Source organism: Crocodylus siamensis, chromosome 12 (assembly GCF_052110815.1).
Source record: "Crocodylus siamensis isolate JL-2025a chromosome 12, ASM5211081v1, whole genome shotgun sequence".
Classification (NCBI taxonomy): domain Eukaryota; kingdom Metazoa; phylum Chordata; order Crocodylia; family Crocodylidae; genus Crocodylus; species Crocodylus siamensis.
Genome location: NC_143406.1, coordinates 18,864,419 through 18,885,360, shown reverse-complemented (window position 1 = coordinate 18,885,360; position 20,942 = coordinate 18,864,419). Strand labels below are relative to the sequence as shown.

The following is a 20,942-nucleotide window of genomic DNA, read 5'->3' as shown; positions in this document are numbered from 1 at the left end:
GGGGAAAAGGCATACCTGTGGCGGCAGCGTCGTAAAAACCGCATGATCTTGCGAGCAGCTTGATCCTGTTTCTTGGTGAGCAGACTGCTTCTAAACACAGAGGAGGGAGCATCAGGCAATGGCAGCATTGAGGAGAGTGTAAACACTGAATGGGGGCATCTTGGTCCTACTCTGTGGTCTTGCCTGCTTTGCGTGTACAACACAGTCCAGCTCAAGGCTTGGGTAGACTGGATCATGCAGCGTCTGCACTTTATGTTCCCTGCAGCCAGAGAGAAAGTTCCTCCTACTTTGCATTTATTGCCCTCAGTGACTGATCCTTAGCTGCACCTTTGTACAGAGACTGAGGTGCAGACTACTGCTTTGATATACTGACTCCTCCACCTGGAAGTGGAGGTTTTCCAGACCCCTCAGATTTTTATTTGAAAGGGGCTTTTGGAAAAGCAGACATTTCACAATTAATGCAAAGACAAAACAACCTGAGCAGGCCCAGGGAAGAATCCTAAAGCCACAGCAAGTAGAGCACACACCTCCGATTGCAGAGATTGCTCCTCCTGTGGAGAGTATCATTCAGAAAAGCAGATATTTCTTTCACTGCAAAAGCAGCAGGCAGTTTTTAATTATTTATTCGTTTTTGCATGCTAAAGTGTACATGTCCTTTGATTCACGGTGTGTGGACAGGACACTAGGTTTGTCTCTGTACCTCCCATCTCGCAAAACAGCACTGTTTGTCAAAGAATCTCTGCCCCTCCTCCCTCCCATCGGCTTAGTCCCCTGTTCTCTCTGCTGCAAGAGTATGTTTCTGCCCTCCCTTAGGAGACCAACCTGAGTTTCTGTTGTACAATGGCAGCTGCTCGGCGGTTCTGTCTCCTCTTCCCACACTCTTTGTAGCTGCGATAGTACTGCTGGATCAACACTGCTGCTCGGCGACTCTGCTGAAATTTTTTCTGTTCATAATAGCTTCGGAATTTGCTCTGGATAAGGATGGCAGCTTGTGTCATCTTTTTATAAAGTGCATACTGCAGAAGAGACAAAGAGAAGCTAAGGCACTCCAAAGGGAAGCAGGGCCTCCAATGCCTCCAAGACTCATCTCACCAGAATGTGATGAGAAGCCAAATTCAGTTATGCCTATCTGACTGAGAACTAATCTGAAACAAGGCCCACTGCAAATCAGGAAAGGTACAGCGCTGACTTGAAGACCTAATATATACTGGAAAAATTGTTTAACTCTACAACAGTGCCTGCTAGCAATGGTGTTGTTGTGGCAGTGCAATGTATTTAACTTCAGACAGACAGAGCATGTGAGACCTTAAGTAATGGCCACCTGCTTTGCTCAAGAGCCCAGTTTACAACAAATGCAAAGTGGGAGGAACTTATTCTCTGTCTACTGCAGGCACACTTGCAAGCAGTGATAAGCTGACTACAGAGGGACTGTTGTTACTTCCCCTCATTACACTCAGCAAAACTCGCTATAGGATGCCAAAAGTCTCTGTTCTGCACAAACAGCTGTTTTCCCACAGAAGCAGAATGTAAGTAGCTGGGAGACTGCAGGGGAATGACAGAACTAACTACAAGCAAGTGCTGAGAAAGGCACAAATGTACAGGATGTGTAAGAGAACACATTCCTCTCACATTTCCAGTCAAGATGACTGTATCTCTAAAGAGAAAGAAGCTAATTTGCTTCCTCTTGTTCATGGCTTTGTGGCGGGCTTGCCACTTTTGCCGGGCAAGCCCGGCTTGGAGAAGGACACTTTGGATTGGTGGAACATTTTTACCAACCAGGTAACAGCTGGGAGGGGCTTGCCCTGCCCCTGCTCGGAGGGGGTGGGTGTGAGGAGCCCCTGGACCTCATTGAAGTCTGCACTTTACAGGTCTGGCAGACTTTAGGGGCGAGGCCTCCAGTGTAGATAAAAGCCCAGCATGCTCAGCACACCTGGCAGTAATGGGGAGGGACACTGGAGAGGGAAGAGCCTCCATGGGATCCCTTCTTTGCCCCAGTGGTGCACAGGCCGGCACACGGAGCTTAGGCTCTGGGAGCCGCATTGAGGCAGCTTGAGCCTGCATCCTTAGCAGAGGGCTGAACGGAGTGGTATGCAGACTGGCACATGGAGAACCTGCCCTGGGAGCAGTTTGAGCTTGCTCAGGTTAGCCCCGGCATAAGCCAGATAACCAGAGCCCTGCAGTGTGGCCCAACCAAAGAACTAAAAGAACCCCAGAGCCTAGAGCAGGGCCCAGGAAAGGGGAGGCCTAGGCATAAGGCTAGGTAAACTCAGCCAGCGGCAGCTAGGTTCCCCCCCATGAGAGCTGGAAAAACCTTTGGTGCCCACAGTGGGGCACAAGGCCAGGAGGGGAGGTGTCAGAGTGATGCAGACAACGCTGGTGGGGCCTCTGATTGAGTGAAGGGCTCTGAGGCCTGGTTGATGGCTCTTCGAAGAAAACTCTAAGTTGCTGGTGGACCTGGGTCTCACAAGGGAGGCATTCCTGAAATAAGGCAACCCCCAACCAAGAGGGAAGCCCCGGGTGGAAGTTTCCCTCCCAGCTAGAGCCATAGAAGGGGAAGCACCCCTTGCTAGCTGGGATCCAGGGGTAAACGCGCCTTACATTGTGTAAAACTCTGCCTCATATTTTTTATAACTGTTATCATAACTATGAATATGTTTTACAAAATATTATGAAATTGGGTTAGTTTGGTATAAGGAGTTTTTGGCTTATCATATTGTAAATATTTATCTGTATACCTTTGGTGTTGTTAAAAGATATTGCTAAGAATATTTTTGGAAAGTTTTTTTTTGTTACCTATTAGAATATTTATCTATATATATCTATGTACTGAATAAGAAATAATCTGTATATTATAATTCAGTACACTGTTAATAGTTAAGAGCATTGGCATGGAGCTGATTCTATAGAGGAAAAAGTGTCCTGTGCTCAAATCACTGGTGTGCTTCTCACAGCACTGCTGCCTGCCTCATCTATCCTTTCCAACTGAGGACAGACACACTCTTGGGTGTTCCCAGGTTACAGTTTGTTCTGCGCTCTGCTCTGACACTGAGAGTGGAACAGCTAGCGTGCCTGGTCTCAGCTTGCTCAGTCTGTAAGGGAGGGGATGCTGCACTGACACCCAAACAACCAACAAACCCAAGCTCACTGGGGCCCATCACTACAGCATTTTAGAATGTGTTTGGATCAAACCAGTTGAGGGTTGGGGCTGCTGGAGTGAGCACACCTTGAAGCACTGCTGCCCAGAGAGAATTCTGTTTTTCAGAGCTGTAAAAAGCATCTGCTGGAATGCAAATCTGCCCTCAGGCCCCATCACACTCTAAACCTCTTCCATCCCTGGTTATTCCTAGACCAGGGACCCTTGAAGTCTCTAACTCCATGTCCACAGAACTTGGGCTCTGAAGTGGTGTTCTCTGGTCCAACAGCTCCTCAGCCTTCTACAAGGTACCCAAAGGACCAGGTGAGAAACTGCTCAACATGTGCAGGACGTGCACCTCGTCTGGACTCACTCCTGGCACAGAGCCCAGAAATGCACCAATGGCTTGGGGTTGTGTATACAGTTCCTTCAGTTAATGTATTATATTGCAGGGTCTACTAACAGGCTTTCCCTTATGTAGCAGGAGACAATTACTCAACAGCCAACTGCAGAGCAGAGCTGTATTCTATTCCTGAAAAGAACTTTAACAGAATCTTTGTTTCGTGTTTCTTCTTTTTGAAATAGCCCATGAAGAAAGCTTCTGTTTACAGCAGCCACATGTATTCAGGAATGTTACAGCATGTGAGCTTTTAATCCTCTAAGAGGTAAGGGCAGACTCTAGATCATCTGTGAAGGCTGTTCTGGGGTTCATAACAGATGTCTGCAGTGACTGTTAGCCCTCTTTTGACAAACACAACATCTGCAACTGAAAGGCTGTCATCCCTGGTTAGTTAGCCAGCCTCCATTCGCTCATTGCAGGGGAAAGGCAGCATGCAGCCTGCAGGCCCACCCCTACACACGCCCATGCTACGCATCACCTTACTGAGGAGCTGTCTTTTTCTCTGATAGGCATGTGGACTAACTCTGGCATTTACCAAATTTCACTCTTTGGAATTGAAGCAGTCATTGGATGCTGGCTGTTTTGCCATCATTGCTATTCCCTCCCCATATAATTTAATAAGTAAATGAAACAGATTTTGTTTTTAAATTAGCCCACTTACAGGCTGATCGTTCCCTTTCCAAGTCTTAGTCCAGATGGGACTTGAGCGGCTGAGTTACAAACCCCTGAACAGAAGGGCTTAAAAGTGGAAACAGTGATGCTTTGGTTTAACCCTAAAGGCACTCCAAGATAACATGACACCATCAGGAGGGATGTGATAGTGGGAACTGCAGCCCAGGCACCCAGGATGCCACTAGATCAGTACACAGTTTCATGGGATCCCTTCACCTACCCTGCCTTCTGGTCAGTGGAAAGTACAAGGACAAGGGATAAAAGAGAGCGGTGTTCGCCACCCCTCAAAATATGCTGCCAGCAGGCACTGTCTTTTCCTAGCCCAGTGTCACCAAACACACATATGTAAGAGTGGGCTTCACTACTGTACTTCTGCAATGACAGGACATGCTCGCGGCATGACAGCTCACATCTCTTCTCCAGTGGGAATGTGTCTGTTGCACAACAGTCTAACTAGCATGTATTTGCTATTGGGTAGTATCAAATCATTGCACTGAACACCAGGTTTTCCTTATTTCTGCTGAACATGGAAATCTGAGACCCAAGGGAAGCAGTTTTTGAAACAGCATTTGTGTATTCATTACCTTCAAGGCTATCCAAGTAAGCTTGGGGGAGAAACAGAAAATACAAGGTTAACATTAGTTCTGCAAATAAAGAATTGAGAAAAACCCAAACAATCTTCTCTCAAAAGCAACATCACACAGGCCCAGGACCAGCTTTAAGCAGGTTGGGAGAAGGGATCTATGTTCTGGAATCACAGGAAACTTCATGCTAGTACATGTGCCTTTACATGTGTGAATCTCAGCCATGGTCCAACTGAGGAATGCTTCCCTAATCACCATTTCAGTCAGACAGTTCCATCAGAGCACAGGAATCTGCCTTTCCCTCCAGGATCCTAATCCTGTGTGTTAGTCCAAGACCGGGGGAGGAGTTCATTGGAACTGGTGCTACTAGGCTGGCATTGTTCCCATTTAAAAAAATCTTCTTTTTCTGGGGTTGAGAAGTCAGCCTAAATTTTGTCTCCAGAGCAGATTCTGGTACAGGGTCTCAGCTCCGGGGTGGCTTAGATAAAATTAAATACTGGCTTTCCAGGATTTTTAAATTTGACATGTACAAAAGAAGGCCCCCCCTCCAGCTTCCTTGTCTGACAGTCTTGAGCACAAAACCAACTTCAATTTCACGATGAAATTTGGCAAGTTCCTAGCCAGAAGTACAGTGTCACCATACCAGTATGTAACAAGGTATATTGGGGCTAAGACACGGGTTACTGGGAAATAATGCTTGTTCCTTCTGTCCCATCTCAAACATGCTGTTGCACCCACATGATTCTTCTGGGTTCAAACTGGCCTGTCACTTATACTTGAGGAAAGATTGGTTTCTTCTGCACTGTTGGATAGCACAGTGCATAATAAAATAGGGAAAGCATATGCATCAGAATTCCCTCCAGGAGAAATGGTGTTCCATTCAGGATCGTTCCTTCTCTTTGGAGCTCAGTTGCAATGTAACTTATTAACCGAAAGCCAAGACGATCCCCCAATACTTAGATTCCATACATAGAAAATACATAAAATTATTATAATTTTCCACACATAACACCTTGATTGGAGGATTGTTTTAAATTTGTCCCCACCACTACTGCAGCAGGGAAAACAGTAGTAGGCAGCAGGCAGTGCAGAGCAAGTAGTGGGGGAGGAGGGTGGTAAGGAGCAGGCAGTGAAAGAGCTAAAGCAGCTTGCTGCCTGCCACCTGCTCCCCCCCACAGCCTCAAGTCCCTGCTCCCTTCTCCCATATCCACCCCACCCCAACACTGCTTCTGCTACCCCTGTCTCTCCCCTTCCCTCTGCAGCCACAGTCCAGCTTCCCTTCCCTTCCCCTGAACCCTTATTTCTGATCCCTGCCTGCCCTTCCCTCCTCTCCCCGCATCCTTGCTCTGGCACTGGCAGGCTCTCCCCCACTCTAGCCTGGGGCACAGAGCAGTGCCAGACCAGCTCCATAGCAGTGGCACAGAGCCAGCACCATTACTATGAGCTACATTCCCCAAGCTGCAGTGGGGATGGAGCCTGCTAGCATTGGAGTAAGGGTAAGTGAGGTGGGGCAGGCAAGCAGCAGCTATGGCTGTGGCTCCAGCCCAGGGTTGATGCTAGACCACTGCCCTGTACTCAATTCCAAGACTGTTCCCCCCTGCCATGTTAAATGTGACGGACCTTATCTCAGAATCAAGTAAATATGGTAAATAAAGGTAAAAGACTTTAAATGCTGCATAGTGAAAAGCACGTGTTGGGGGCTCATTCCCAAAACAAAGTGCCTGTGCCTGTGCCTGTGCAGGCTTTGTGATTACACAAAAAGGGCAAGCCTTGCTTACCTGTTTATATTTTCGGTAACAACGCTGAATGACTGCAGCAGCCACTTCCTGCTGCTCCCGGAGGGGACGGCCCTGCACAAAGAAGTAAAAAAAAAAAAATGACTAACAAACTGAGCGGGCAAACCAGAAGGGAAGATGTAAAATAGTGGTCTGCTGCAGCTGGCAAGGGCTCGGATTCCTGGCTCCTTCCTGCTCAGCTCCCACCAGCAGACAATGCGAAAAAGGTTTCATTAGCAACTGGTAAAGAAGACAGAGACCTTCTGATTCCTCTGCATACAATGAGCCAGTAGCTGGCAGAACAAGATGAAAACAGGTGGCTGACCAAAGGCTGAATCTTCATGAATGTACTTAGAGAGTTATAGGGCTTCCACTACAGCAACACTGTGCACCAAGGTGGAGTTGAGGCTGGGCATCCTGACTCCACTGGCCTGTTAAACCAAATCAGCAGCATGCAAGACATGGCATAAAAAATAAGGGGTCAGAGGAAGGGGCCAGGAGGACATGCTGGGGAACCTGTTGTATCCTGTAAACACGTATTATCTGCATTTAATTTCCTGGCAGACTCTGCTTCCTTCCCCCTCCCCCCCACCCGAGGCCCATCAGCACAGCAGACTTAAGTGTCCAGGGCAAACTTACAGGAGAATGGGGAGGGAGGGCACATGTGGTTCAAAGAGTGGGTTGAGGGCAAGGGGCACAGTTTTGTGAGTGGGAAGGACATGGCAGGATGTGGTGCATGGGTCCAAGAGTGGGGGTGAGGGGAGGGGAGTCTTACCCAGCCAGGAATGTCTAAACAATCCTGGCTGAACTATTGCCTCCATCTGCTCTGCTCATCCTGGATCTGTTGCATCCTGGCTACAAACAACAGTAGCCAGGAACTGTTCTGGAATTCCCAGCCCAGCAATGCTGCTTAGGTGCAGGCTCCATAGGAAGTTGGGAGTGATTCCAATGCCCCTCATAACTTGGTACGCCCTCTCTCCCACCTTTAGTTATGCTATTACACTAGCGACTCACCTTGTATTTCCTGAACACGGTCTGGACAAGTTTGGCAGCTTCATAGAGCTCTCTCTGCTCATGATCAGACAGAGTTAGCTGTGCAAACTCGTTCTCAACCTTCTCGCTGGTGGACGCACTCAGAAATTCTGACCAGTCTGCTGCTGAGGGAAGGCTGGGTTTCTCAAAAGCTGTTTCGCTGATTGGTGAGCCGACCGGGCTCAGGCTGGTGTTTGAAGAAGGGGTCAGGGGTTCACTATACAAACTTCTGAAATCAAAGCCAGAGTGTGAACATGGTCACATGAGCACATGGTGGCTACTGCTGTCTGACACATTCTGCTACTCTCTGCCAGAGTGGAGCTTAAGCTTAAACAACTCTTATGCTGCACTGACCTCCTAGTACCTGCCGTGCGTGAGCATGTACTTGGCTTTAGGAGGAATTGGGCACAGGTTGGACTATGGCCTGGCTACAGTGTCTGGGAAACAAGTTCTACAAGTCTGATTTATCCCCGTGATATTTTTTCGGGGCTTTTCACTGTAGAAAGTTGCCTGATATAGTGAAAGATGAACAGGCAGGGGTTGATGAAGCCACCAGAGGAGGCTCTCTAATACAACTGAGCTGCTGTCACTCTGAACAGCCCTGCCCATGACTTGAGACAAGGGCAGCTCTGAAATGAGCTTGGACTCAGCTGGCTCTTCAGGCACAGATTGAATTCAGACTAAGTTTAACAGCAAAGGAAAGCTGCATGTTATGACTCTGGGTGACCCCAGAAATGAAGGGGATGCTTCCAGGCTGCAGCAGGCATCCCACTGGGGCTGCCTCATCTGTCCTGTCCCCACCACAAGCACCACTTCCATTAAGCTCCTTCTCCACTAGAAGCTCTGAAGTCAGGGCCATGTTGCAGACCACACTGGTCCAGGCTTGGAGCCTGGTATCACCAACCTCTGTCTGTGATGTGGGAAGGACATGATCATCCTCACCAAGGCACTGACCTGCACAGAGGAATGCCACTCTTGAGTCCAGGACTCTAGTCTGCATGTGTGTGGGAACGTGAGTAGTTATGTAACATGGGACACGTTTCGACTAGATTCTCAGACCATCAAACACTCATCATCTTTGTGATGCGGACGACAAGGGGGAAGGGTACACAGATACCCTCTGATGGCCTTGTCAGACACCCAGTGGCACCTGCAGCCCTCAGATCATATTACACCCAGTTAGGCACAACATGTAGGTAGAAGCCTGTAACTGAGCTCCTTGCCCTTCAGCATGTGACAAGGAACAGAGGCTGCAGTTCGGGAAGGACACATAACAAGAAGGTGTTCATTGGGGAATAGCACCTGGGTCTGAGCTGGAGAATCCAGAGAGGAATCCATTTCTCAAGCCCCTATCACTCAGCACTGAATATAACCACTGAGACCCTCTAACATGCCCTTGCTTTAGAATTTGGCTGCTGTGTGGCTACTGCTGGCTTTTATCCTTTTGTCCTTGCTTTGGGGAAAATGCCTCAGTGGAAGTTAAAGGCTTGTGACAGTTTGTAGAATTAGGGATGCTGGCCCAGAGCTTCAACATATGGAGTTCCTGCTCGCCTATCCTGCTCTAAGGCTTGAGAGATCAGGAAACAGACCCTAAGTTCTCAAACCCTCACTTCAGTCTCATGGCTTCCTACTACAGTGTGAGGTCATCCAGGCCCCAAAAGAACTAACTGTCTGCCTGGCTGTGCCCTCTTCTGCCTCACACTCCATGTCCAACAGGGTCTTCTTTGCTGCATGTTTGCCCTGTTCTATCAATTCACAGCAGTCCCCAGCAGCAAGGTGTCGGCATTGCCTGGTGTTTGCATGTGCAAGACCAAGCAGGAAAGTTCTAGACTCCTTTGCATTAAATTTGATTCAAAAGCAATCCCAAGGACTTAGGAACACACACGCACACACCTGCAGTGAAAGAGGAGCATGCCCATGACTGCCTCTGGATTCATCACCAACCTGATCTGCGCAGCACTTGGCAGATGGTCGACATCAGCAAGGTAACTGGCCAGCCAGCTCATGGTGGTGCTAATGGCAGCACCATCTGTCCTCTCCACCAGCGGTGACTCCATTGGCACAAAGTTCTCCCGCTTGATCCTGTCAGGTGTCGCTTCGATGATGTGCTCTGCCAATGTCATCATATTCACCTGGGAACAGGCAGACAACAGCCATGCTCATGGGCTGCTGAGCAACGTCTCAAACCTCCCTTGCTGCTTTTTCCCAGCCCTGACACTCCCTCAGTATTTCTGGTTAGAAATAAATGTACCTAATTTGGGTTTTCACTATGCCTCTGGCTGGATTGGCCTTCCTGCCCCTCCCAGTCTTTGTTTGTCACTGCTGTACTCAAATATTTCAGAGCATCATGCAATTCCCCCACCTAAAGGGATGGAAAGAGCTACACAGTGCAGCCTTAATCCACTGCGACCTCACTCCTTCCAAAGCTCTGGTGTTGGCAGCACCAACACTTTGCACAGACAGTATTTCTTTATTTACACCAAATAAGGCAAGATAGTTGCTCCAGGTAGCATGCATGAGCCCCTCAAGGAATATGACAAGGTATGGATTGCCTCTATGCTCTAGTGGGTGCTTGCCTGTACACACAAGGTGACAGTGAGGCTGGAATATCTGGGGTGGATTTGTTTGATGCCACACACTAACTTACACCCACACTTGGCTCAGTTCAACAGTAATGTCGTGCAACAGCTAGGATATATTTTTTGATGTCATCTTTGTCAAATTATGCAAATGTTTATGTTCAGAAATGGTTAAAAACCTTCTATTACCAGAGTCACTAATTGTTGCTGTTAACTCTAAACAGTCCAATAACAAGGAGTACCACTTCCTTGGTGGGAGCAGCAAAAAATCCTGCACATAATCAGTGGCTGGTGTGGGACAGTGCCTGCCACTGCTGTCATACACCAAAGCACAGGTGGTCTGACTAGTGATTAGCACCAGCCAATAGACAAAGGTCCAAAGGGTAAGTGGGGTCAAAACCAGAGTCAGAGTCCAATTAAGGCCAAAATGCTGGGCAGAACAAAGTCAGGGATTAAGTCAGGTCAACTACCCATGAGAGCCAAGTCCCAACAATCCAAAGTGTGAGGCGGAGGCCAAAGTCTGATCAGGGTCAGCAAATGACCTCATCTAGAATCAGGGCACAGAAGCAAGGAAGCAGTGCAAAGGATAGCAAGGCTCCTGCCGCATGACAGCATCCCCAGGAACGCTTATGTAGTTGGAAGTATCCAGTCAGGGGCTGGGAGACACTGGCCAGTGGAAAGCCCTTTCAGAGTGGGACCCCTTTCCTTGTTCTGCTTTCTTCCATAAGCTGTGGCTTGGTGGAGGGCCAAGCAAGTATTTGGTCCCCAAGTCTCTAGATTGGGGGTTCAGGATTGTGTCCTGATGTTACCCCCTCTCTTATACCCAACTTCCAGGCAGGCTGACCACAGTTTTCCCAGGTGCTTTTAATGGAAAGCATGAAGTAGTGCTGGGACAGGTACTGGTTTCCAGGTGTAGTCTTCCAGAACATATTCTTCCCAGTGTTCCTGGAACAATAACCAGCTGTGTTTAAATTCTGAATCTGAGATTTCCCAAATGCCATATTCTTCATTCCCCTGCACAACAACAGGAGGAAATGGCTGGGTTCTGCGTGGAAGGGATTTTTCTGTATTCAGCTTTAACAACATGTGGAATACTAAGTGAATTTTGGGGGTCTGGGGAGGCCACAGTTTGTACGCGATGGTGTTGATTTGATGGACTATTGGATACAGCCCAATTTGCAGGAAGGTCTCTCTGTGCGTATGCACTCAGGGGATAACCATACCTTCTGGCCAATGATACAGGTCAGGCCTGGCTGGTGTCAATGGTCAACATAACATTTTAGGTTTCTCTGGCTTAGTTTACTTATTTCTTCAAATCCTCCTACATACGATGAATGTACTGCAGCCATTTAGAGGCCACAGGTTTGGGAAAGATCTAAGGCAGCTTGGTGTGGAACTGAGGATGGAAAACTTTATTTGCAAATGGACAAGGAGGACCAATTATCCTGTTGGTAACTGCTGTAGCAATAAAGGTATTGCTCCAGGATTTGACTTACTCTTTTAGCCAGGCCACTGGATTGGAGATGATATGCAGCTGACAGGTGGAACTGAGCTCCAAGTAGGCACAGGGCCTCTTGCCAAAATGAGGAGGTAAATTGAGACACTCTCTCTGAGATTAAATGCTAAGGGAGTCCACAGAGGTGGACCATGTGGATATCCAGAGCTGTGATTTCTCTTTGATAGTAGGTAACACAATGCAGGGAATTAAATGTTCTTTTTTCATAAAATTTTCTAGCACCACCAGCATGGGAGGCCAGTCTGGTAAAGACAGAAACTACTCGTAGTCAGTCTAACAGTTCCAAAACAAAGGGCAAGGAGCATATTCTGGGTGGTAATTTGGGTTAGCACCTGGTAATCTACACAGAGGCACAGACTCTCATCTCCCTGCCCACCCCTCTCCTGCCTCTATAAACAAGACCAGTGTCCTGACAGGTGAAGTGGATTTCCTAATAAATCTCTTAGCTAGGTTCTTTTGGAGATCCTTGTACAGAGTGATTAGCTTGGGTTTGGATAGGACTTATATTTACTCTATGGGTATCTTTGTCCCAGGCTGGAATTCAGTAGTACAATCATAGTCCCAAAATGGGGTAAAGTGTGTCCAAGTTCTTTTTTTCCCAGAACGTTGACAGTCCCTATATTTGGAGGGAAGGTCTACTACCATGTCAGGGGGGCAGGTCTGTCCTCGGTGTCAAAGGTATGGATACTCCTAGGATCTTCTGAGCAATGGGTTCCCAGACATTCCAGCGGTGTCTCTGGAAGTGATTGGAGTAACACCGATTTTCTGCAACTTTCACAGCACAATGGGGTCATGAAGCAGTAGCCAGGTTATCCCCAGCATTAGAGGAAAACGTGGAAAATGGATTACCCTGAAGCTCAGCATTTCCAAACGCCCTTGGATGTCTACCTCCAGAGGAGCATCTCCTGCATTAGTGGTCTGGAGGACAGTATGGACCTATCAATGGTCTCCTGCATTAGTGGTCTGGACTGGCTGTCTAAGGGATCATGTAATCTCTGTGTGGTCTCCTCATCCATGAAGCAGTCAGAAGACCTAGAGTTGAGAAGAGTGGTCAGCTGCAGGAATGGCTGAGGTGAGCCAGGTATATACAGCCATTGGACCAATTGCAGCTGGGGGTCTGACCTATGAGGCAGTGAGTAGGCCCCACTAAACCCTGAAGCTGGACGGGTATTATGCGTAGTTCCCAGGCCTACCCCACTTAGTGGGCCTGTGCCTTGGCATTTTCTGAACCCCACAATTATGGGCTGGACAGAAGGCAATGTTTTGCCAGGGGTCACCACAACAGAGGCATTGGTGGTGCTGTTGGGACAATTCCCATTTCTCAGGAGTGAATCTTCAACAACTCCCATCCACCTGCATGAGTTCAGAACAGGTGTAAGTATGAAAGGTGGTGTGGAATGGGGAAGCCAAAGGTAGCAACCTCTTTTCTTCTTGATGCCCTTTTAGCCTGTTGTCAAGTCTGATGAGCAACTCAATAAAGGTATTTTGGCTGGAGAGTACCTCCACATGATAGTTCTTGACTTTTTCTTAGACCACCCCCCACATTGGAACTGGATGGCCTCGTTCCAGTCTGTGACAGCTGCATAACAGCAAAAGTGGGCTGCATAGAAGGTCGCTGTGCCTGAACCTAGGTGGAGCTGTTTTTGGTTTATCACAGAGCTGTTTCTGGTTTACCACATATTGCAGACAGAGCCCCAAGTTCTGCATCCCCCAATGCTTCTCTAATAGTTGGGGAGGCCCAATTTAGTAGGGAATCCCCCATTAATAGGCTGATAACAAAGGCCACCTTGGCTTGATTGTTGGCATATGTACAAGAGCATGTCAGAAAGAAGAGATAGTACTGGTTCATAAAGCCCCAGAAATATGACAATCAACATTATATCTGGGGGTAGTTGGATTACCAGGTGCTGGTCCAGTGAATGTCCTCAGAAAGAGTCATTCTCCATTTGCAATTGCTGGTAGTCATCAACCCGATGGGCCAACTGAGCCCTCGGGTACAGGTTTTCCATCAGCAGTTGACTGACTTGGATTTGCAGGACCTGGCCTGTACGCTTTAACTGGCTTGGCTATTCCTGAGTTGTTAGCTCCCACTTCGAGGAGTCTGGGGGTAGAGGCTGGCCTATGGGATCCATCCTGTGGGTACTACCCCCTTGCCCAAGTAGGCTGGTCCACACAAAATATGTCACACACCAAGGCATAGATGGACTGACTTGTGATTAGCGCCAGCCAATTGCCAAATGTCCAAGAGGTAGCAGGGGTCAAAGCTAGAGAGTTAGAGCCTGAATCAAGGCTGAAATGCTAGGCAGAGCAAGGTCAGGGAGTGAACCAGCTCAGGTACCTATGAATGTAGAGTTCCAACAATCCAAGGCATGAAACAAAGGCAGAGTCAAAGTCCAAGTAGGATCAGCAAGGCATGGTCTGATCTAGAATCAGGGCGCAGAGGCAGCGAAACAGCATTTTTTTTCTTTTATTATAAAAGTATCAAAAACATAAAACTTTTTCCTTCTTTTAACACAAACTTTCTATTAAATCAAGCAAGCCATTACATTTAACATTTAAACACATATCTCCCACTTCAACAGAACCAACCAAAAAAATTCATCCATTTCCCCATCCAAAACCTAAAACTTTGCAAGTTTGCAGAAGACACTAAACTGGGAAGCATTGTGAACATGGAGGATAGAAGCACAATTCAAAAGGATTCAAAAGGACAGACTGGAAAGTTGCAAGTGCTACACCTCGAAAAGAATAATAAAAAATACAAGTACAAAATGGGTAATACCTGGATGGATGGCAGCCTTGAGGAAAGAGATCTGGGAGTCCTGGTAGATCAGAGACTCAACATGAGTCTGCAGTGCGATGCAGCTGCACAAAAGGCTAATGAGGTTTTGGGATGCATCAATAGAAGATTAGGTGCAAGACACAGGAAGTGATAGCACGTCTCTTCTTGGCATTGGTTAGGCCTCATCTAGAGTACTGTGTGCAGTTCTGGGCTCCGCATTTTGAAAAGAATGTGAGAAGTTAGAAAGGATTTAGAGGCAGGTGACAAAAATGATAAAGGGCTTGGGAACCAAGTCATACAAGGAGGGGCTGAAGGAGGTAGGCATGCTCAGCTTAGAGAAAAGAGGCTTAAGAGGGGACGTGATAGTAGTCTTCAAATACTTGAAGGCCTGCCAGAAAGAAGAGGGAGAATAATTTTTCTTTCTTACTGCAGAGTAGGACACAGACACATGACTTCAAGTTGCAGCAAAGCAGGTTTAGATTGGATATCATGAAAAACTTCTTCACTGTGAGAACAGGGAGGCAGTGAACTAGATTGCCTAGGGAAGTTGTGGACTCTCCACCACTGGAGGCTTTCAAGAAGAGGCTGGACAGCCACTTGTCAGGGATGTTCTAGGCACAGCTATGCCCTTGTTCTTCTATGAGGATTTCCCATGCTTCTGGGCTTTCCTAGTTGTCACATAGGACTGAGAGGAAATTCCATCCCTCAGCACCCTTTCTGCTACATGTGTCAAGGTGTTTCTAAGCCTTCCTCAGAGGCACTGGGTGCTGGTTGAAGCCAAGGCTAGGATTTTTGACTGGGGTGTGCCAAAGCTCCTGCTGCAACTTGAACCTAGAGGGTCCTGCCCTCTTTTCAGGGTCAGACCAATCACCATATCTGAAATTAGGAAGGAATTTTACCCCATGGTCAGATAGGTCTGGACCAGGGGGCGGGGGTTGCCTTTGAGCTTATATTAGCAAACTTTGTGGCAGCAGTATTTTGACCACCATGGTCCTGGTTTACCTGTGGCAGGTTCGGGTGTTATGTCTTAGGTTCTGTCAGGGTTGGCAATAGTTTTACTAAGAGTTTAGATTATGCATTTGTATAGGATGGCTTGGACAGTGATGATCCTGCCTCAGGCAGGGGGTTGGACTAGATGGCTTCTGGAGGTTTCTTCCAGCCCTACTTCTCTATGATTTAACACCATGTATTATTCGAACATAGGAATTGAAATAAACAAGAAAACCCAGACAGAGAAACAAAAAATCCCAACACAAAACCACATCAGCCAATACTGGGCACAAGAAAAAATGCTCTGAATTTGATACATGTTGCACAATGTTCGTAGCAACAGAACTGCCAACTTGGTCCTCTGCCACCCCTTTTCAGGTTTTCCCTTACATAGTACAGGTTTACCTTATTCAGCCCTATCTTTGAACTAGTGATTAAAAATCAGTATCTTTCCTCTTCCAGTTTGTGGGAACTTGCCCCACAGCACTATCTCATGTGTCACAGGCCATATCCCTACTAATGTCTCAAGAAGGTATCCCAATCTGATCCATATCCTCTTTGCAACATGACATTCCCAGAACACATGCCTTTGAGGTAGCTGGCCCTTAGGTACTATGTTTCACTATCCAATCACCAAATCTTCTATAGCTGCCAAACCAGAAGGATATGGTGGGCCCTCAACCATTCAAAATCTGTGCTCTTCCAATAAGTGTCTTAAAAATGTCACTCCACACCCTTCGTAATCTCTTCTTATTCAGGCATCCTACTGGAGTGAGACGGCTCTTTGATTGGACATATTAATGAATTTTCTAGCATTCTCTTAAGGATTTCTGGACCCACTTGCTGCAAATTATATTTATTCTTCAGTGCCTCCAAGACAGCATAAAACCTTGGTGGTTGTAATGCCTATGGTCTTATGCTTAGGCAGATGTCATCTTCCCACTCTTCCTCCGCCCCAGTCTTTCATAAAGGCCCTCTGTGGTATCTCATAAAACCTGCAGATTTGGATTTACCTCCCACCACTAAGGTGCAACAAAGGCTCATATATTTTACAAAGATAAACCAAAATATAACTGGAAAACCCCATCCCCCATACCCCTATGTCCTATATAGCAACTCTCTGACCCAGCACTCCTGCAAGGACCAAAACAAGGTACATAACTTATTTTGGATCTTGCATATCATCCTCCACTGAAGTGGAAAAACCATCTGCATGTAGAGCAGTGATGACAATATCAGTGCCTTGATCATTCTCATCTTCTCCTCCAAAGACAGTTTGCATGACTTCCAGAGTCCTGGTAACTGTCTCACTTCTTCCAACACAGTTTGTCCCTCCAGTCCTGGGTCAAAATTAATTCCCAGCACTCACCCCTCTCCAACAATCTTGACCCCAATGTGTTTAAATCCCCCGCATCCTCATATACCATGCATTTAACTTTGCTATATTTAACTTAGCTACCATCACTTTTCCATATTCACCGGGATGCCTCAGTGCTCTTTCCAGGGACAGGCAATCTCGACAAATGACATTAACAGTGCCCATATATGCTACACACTTGGTTTGGTCCTCATCTCCCCCAGGTACAAACACCCCACTTATTCCACCATTGATCCTTATCTTCTTCAACAATGATTCCATTATATGTATAAATAAAAAAGGAGGGCAAAGGGCACCCTTGCCACACTGCTGACTGCACCTCTATTTGTTGCTCCAAGTGACTGTTGACCAATACTTGACTTATTATATCGGAATACAAAATTTAAATCCATTCTATGAACATGGGGGGAAGCCCATCCTTTCCAGAGTGGCCAGCAAAAATGTGTGCACCATGTGATCATATGCTTTTTCTTAACCCAGGTTAAGTACGGCTACATTCAGTTTCTGCTGTCTGAAAAACCCAACCACATCTCCTAGCTGCACCAAGGCTTCATGCATTTGTCTTCTCAGTACTCCAAGAACCTGATCCAGTGCCACTGCCTTCCCAATCACCCACTTCAACCTCTCTCTTACACTACCTTTGCAAAAAACTTATAGTAAAAATTCAAGAGGATAGTGGGTCCCCAGTTACTCAAAGCACTGGGGTAGATTTGACATGGAACTGAATTCCTTCTCATATCACTTGATGTTGAAGACAAATTTGGAGATGGATGCTTGCTAGGTAAAAAGAAGAGAGCTGTGGAAGTTGAATGTGGCACTCATTCAGACCAGGTTATGACTCTATCACCCTTCTTGAAAACCAAAGTGATCACCCCGCTTTCTATACCCACCACCAAGTACTTACCCCTTTTCATTTTCCCATGCATTTCAATTAAGCCTGGACCTACCACCTCCCAAAAAATTGTACAGATTTTTTTTGCGAATCCATCTTCTCCTGGTGTTCTGCTATTCCTGTAGCTTCCCAGCACCTCCTCACCACCTGCACACTCCACTCTTCTTTTAGCTTGTGACTATCCACCTTGCTTATCCTGCTTTGCAGTATCTCCAAAACCTAGTGATATCCCCTCCATACATTACTTTTGGAGACTACATATACTGATACAATTCTTCTATCACCTCCCAGATGTCACTCATCCCCATAACCTGCTCTGAATGAGTGCCACATTCAACTTCCACATTTCACTCCCTTTCACCCAGCAAGCATCCACCTCCACCTTTGTCTTCAACATCAAATGGCATGAGAAGGAATTCAGCCCCACCTCAAAGCACCCCCTGTGCTTTGCCAAAAAGATCGAATTAATTGAATGGAATTTTCTGGTCAGGTTGACCCTTGTGAACGTCACTTCCTCCTCTGGGCTTCTCTTACCTACATCTTGCACACTGTTCTGCTCCACAATTTTCTTCAACAGTCTGGAGGTCTTGTCCACTCCCTCCCCTTCTCTCTCTCGTTTGTCTCCTACCTATATAAGACAGTCGAAATCTCCAAACAATACATTGGGTTTGGATCCTGGTAAACTTACTGATACCTCATTCAATACAACATAACAGGCTTTCTTCTCTGCCAGGGTATATACATTTGTTATGACAAACACTGTTCCAGATGCTTCGCATTCCACCTAAAAATCCTTCTACTCGCCAGCTCTATCACCTTTTGAATTCTAATCCATGCGTTCCATACCAGAACTTTCACTCCAGATGCCCCATTTTCATTACTGCCCAGCCATTGTGAAGGTCCTCAAGTCCACCTCTCCTCAAAACATACATGATCCTCTCCCCGCTAGTATGCCACACGCCCACAAGCACATGATATCTGCTCATACTTGAGAGTCAGGAATGCCTCTGCTCCTGCTCATTTACTCATGCTCAGAATACTCTGAACGTTGACTGATGCCAAGGCCAAGGTGACCACTGGGTACTGTTTTGCAAAGTGGCTCTTCACCTTTGTTTTCCCTTGCTTTTTACCTTTTCCCTTCCCCCGAGTGCTCCATTTTGTTGCCAGCTTGGACGGCTGGCCTAAACTTTCATCTTCAGAGGAAAGTGAGATCTCTACAGAAGAAGATTCTCTCTCCTCCTGTCCCATCTCTGATTCTCTGCCTTTCCTTATTTTTCACCTCCTCCTCCACACTTCCTGTGTTTGCCAAGTTCTCTGGTTTCATTTTTGCACTTTCAGTGAGTCATTCCATCACCTCCTCTCTTTCTTCTTCTTCCAAGTCCTCCCCATCTCTCTCCCTGCTCTTGAGGGTACTTGTCCCCCCCTTGTTTCTCTTCTCCTTCCTCCAGCAACTCCAGCTGGAGGACCTCCCCAAAAATCTCTTCCTGGCTGTACTGTGGGGTCTCCTTCACCACTTCCTTGACCAGGTCATAAAATGCTTAGATGCAGGAGATGAGGTAGATGTCATTTACTTGGATTTTAAGAAGGCCTTTAATATAGTATCTCATCCTAGTCTCATAAATAAACTGAGCAGCTAGCTGTGATGTAGATGATTACATGTTCACATGACTGGAAAATTGGCTTAGGGGTCACACCCAGAGAGTGGTGGTAGATGAGTTGGTGTCGACCTGGGAAGATGTGGACAGTGGAGTCCCACAAGGCTCGGTCCTAGGACCTGTGTTGTTCAATGTCTTCATCGGTGCCTTGGATGAGGGCGTGGAAAGCACTTTGTCCAAATTCGCAGATGATACCAAATTATGGGGTAAAGTTAACACATTAGATAGTAGGAAAATAATCCAGGTGGATCTGGAAAGGTTGGAGAAGTGTGCAGAACAGACTAGGATGCCGTTCAAGTGCAAAGTGCTGCACCTAGGGCGAAGGAATCACCAGTACACTTACAGGATGAGGGAGGACCTTCTTAGCAGCATGGCAGCAGAAAGGGATCTCAGAGTCATTGTTGACACCAAGATGAACATGAGTTGTCAGTGTGACAGAGTGATCAGTAAAGCTAACCACACTTTATCATGTATTAGCAGGTACATGATGAACAGGTCCAGGGAGGTGATACTTCCCCCTCTATGCGGCATTGGTTAGGCCACAGTTGGAGTACTGCATCCAGTTTTGGGCGCTGCACTTGAAGAGGGATGTGGACAACCTCGAGAGGGTTCAGAGGAAGGCCGCTTGTATGGTTAGGGGCCTGCAGGCAAAGCCCTACGAGGAGAGATTGAGAGACCTGGATCTCTTCAGCCTCCACAAGAGAAGGCTGAGAGGTGATCTTGTGGCTGCCTACAAATTGGGGTGGGGTGGGGCAAGGGGCAGCAAGGAATAGGAGATGCTTTGTTTACCACGGCACCCCTTGGAGTAACTAGGAACAATGGCCAGAAAGTGATGGAGAGCAGATTTAGGTTAGACATCAGGAAGAACTTCTTTAAGGGAAGGGTTGCCTAATCTGGTATGGGCTTCTCAGGGAGGTGGTGCTCTCTCCTACCTTGGGGGTCTTTAAGAGATGGCTAGACATACACCTGGCTGGGGTCATCTAACCCCAGCACTCTTTCCTGCCCAGGCAGGGGGTTGGAATCAATGATCTACTGAGGTCCCTTCCGATCCAAACATCTATGAATCTATGACCCTTCACCTCTGTTTTTTTCCTGCAACTGCTCCTCCTCTCTTCCCTCTTGCCTCTCTTCTTCCTGTTTTTCCCATTGTTCTTCTCATTTCCCCTCCTCCTTGTCCTCTTCTTCCCTCTCCTCTTATGTATCCTCTGCATTGGCTACTGTCCTCTGACTTGAGATGCTTGCAAAGGTTTTGGGGTAGGATTGGAATATGTGGCCCCTCTCCCCACACAAGTTACACATCCATCCAAAGTTTTGCCACATGGCCCTTCTTTCTACACAGGACACACAAAGTCTGTGTGCAGGCTGCATTGAGATGCTCATGCTGCCCACACTTATGATAAAGTTTGAGATGTCCCTGATAAAAGATATTCCCCCTATGGGACTCTTTAAGGCTGTTTCAGTGCGGAAGTGCCTCACACCCCCATAGTCCATGGGGTCCATCCACAGTAACACGAGGGCATGCCAAGCCCCAGTCCAAACACAGTCTGCATCTCA

At 47.1% G+C, this 20,942-nt stretch overlaps 1 protein-coding gene across 1 annotated transcript in view; it reads right to left on the bottom strand.

Moving 5' to 3' along the window:
- Nucleotides 1-20,942, bottom strand: part of CAMTA1 (calmodulin binding transcription activator 1) — a 1,278,205-nt gene that overhangs the window by 18,523 nt on the left and 1,238,740 nt on the right. The window contains exons 16-21 of the mRNA XM_090023968.1: nt 9,541-9,728; nt 7,579-7,825; nt 6,568-6,639; nt 4,790-4,810; nt 823-1,016; nt 16-90 (exon numbers count right to left, since the gene is read on the bottom strand). Of these exons, the coding sequence (XP_089880094.1) occupies nt 16-90; nt 823-1,016; nt 4,790-4,810; nt 6,568-6,639; nt 7,579-7,825; nt 9,541-9,728 (797 nt within the window). The remainder of the gene's footprint in view (nt 1-15; nt 91-822; nt 1,017-4,789; nt 4,811-6,567; nt 6,640-7,578; nt 7,826-9,540; nt 9,729-20,942) is intronic.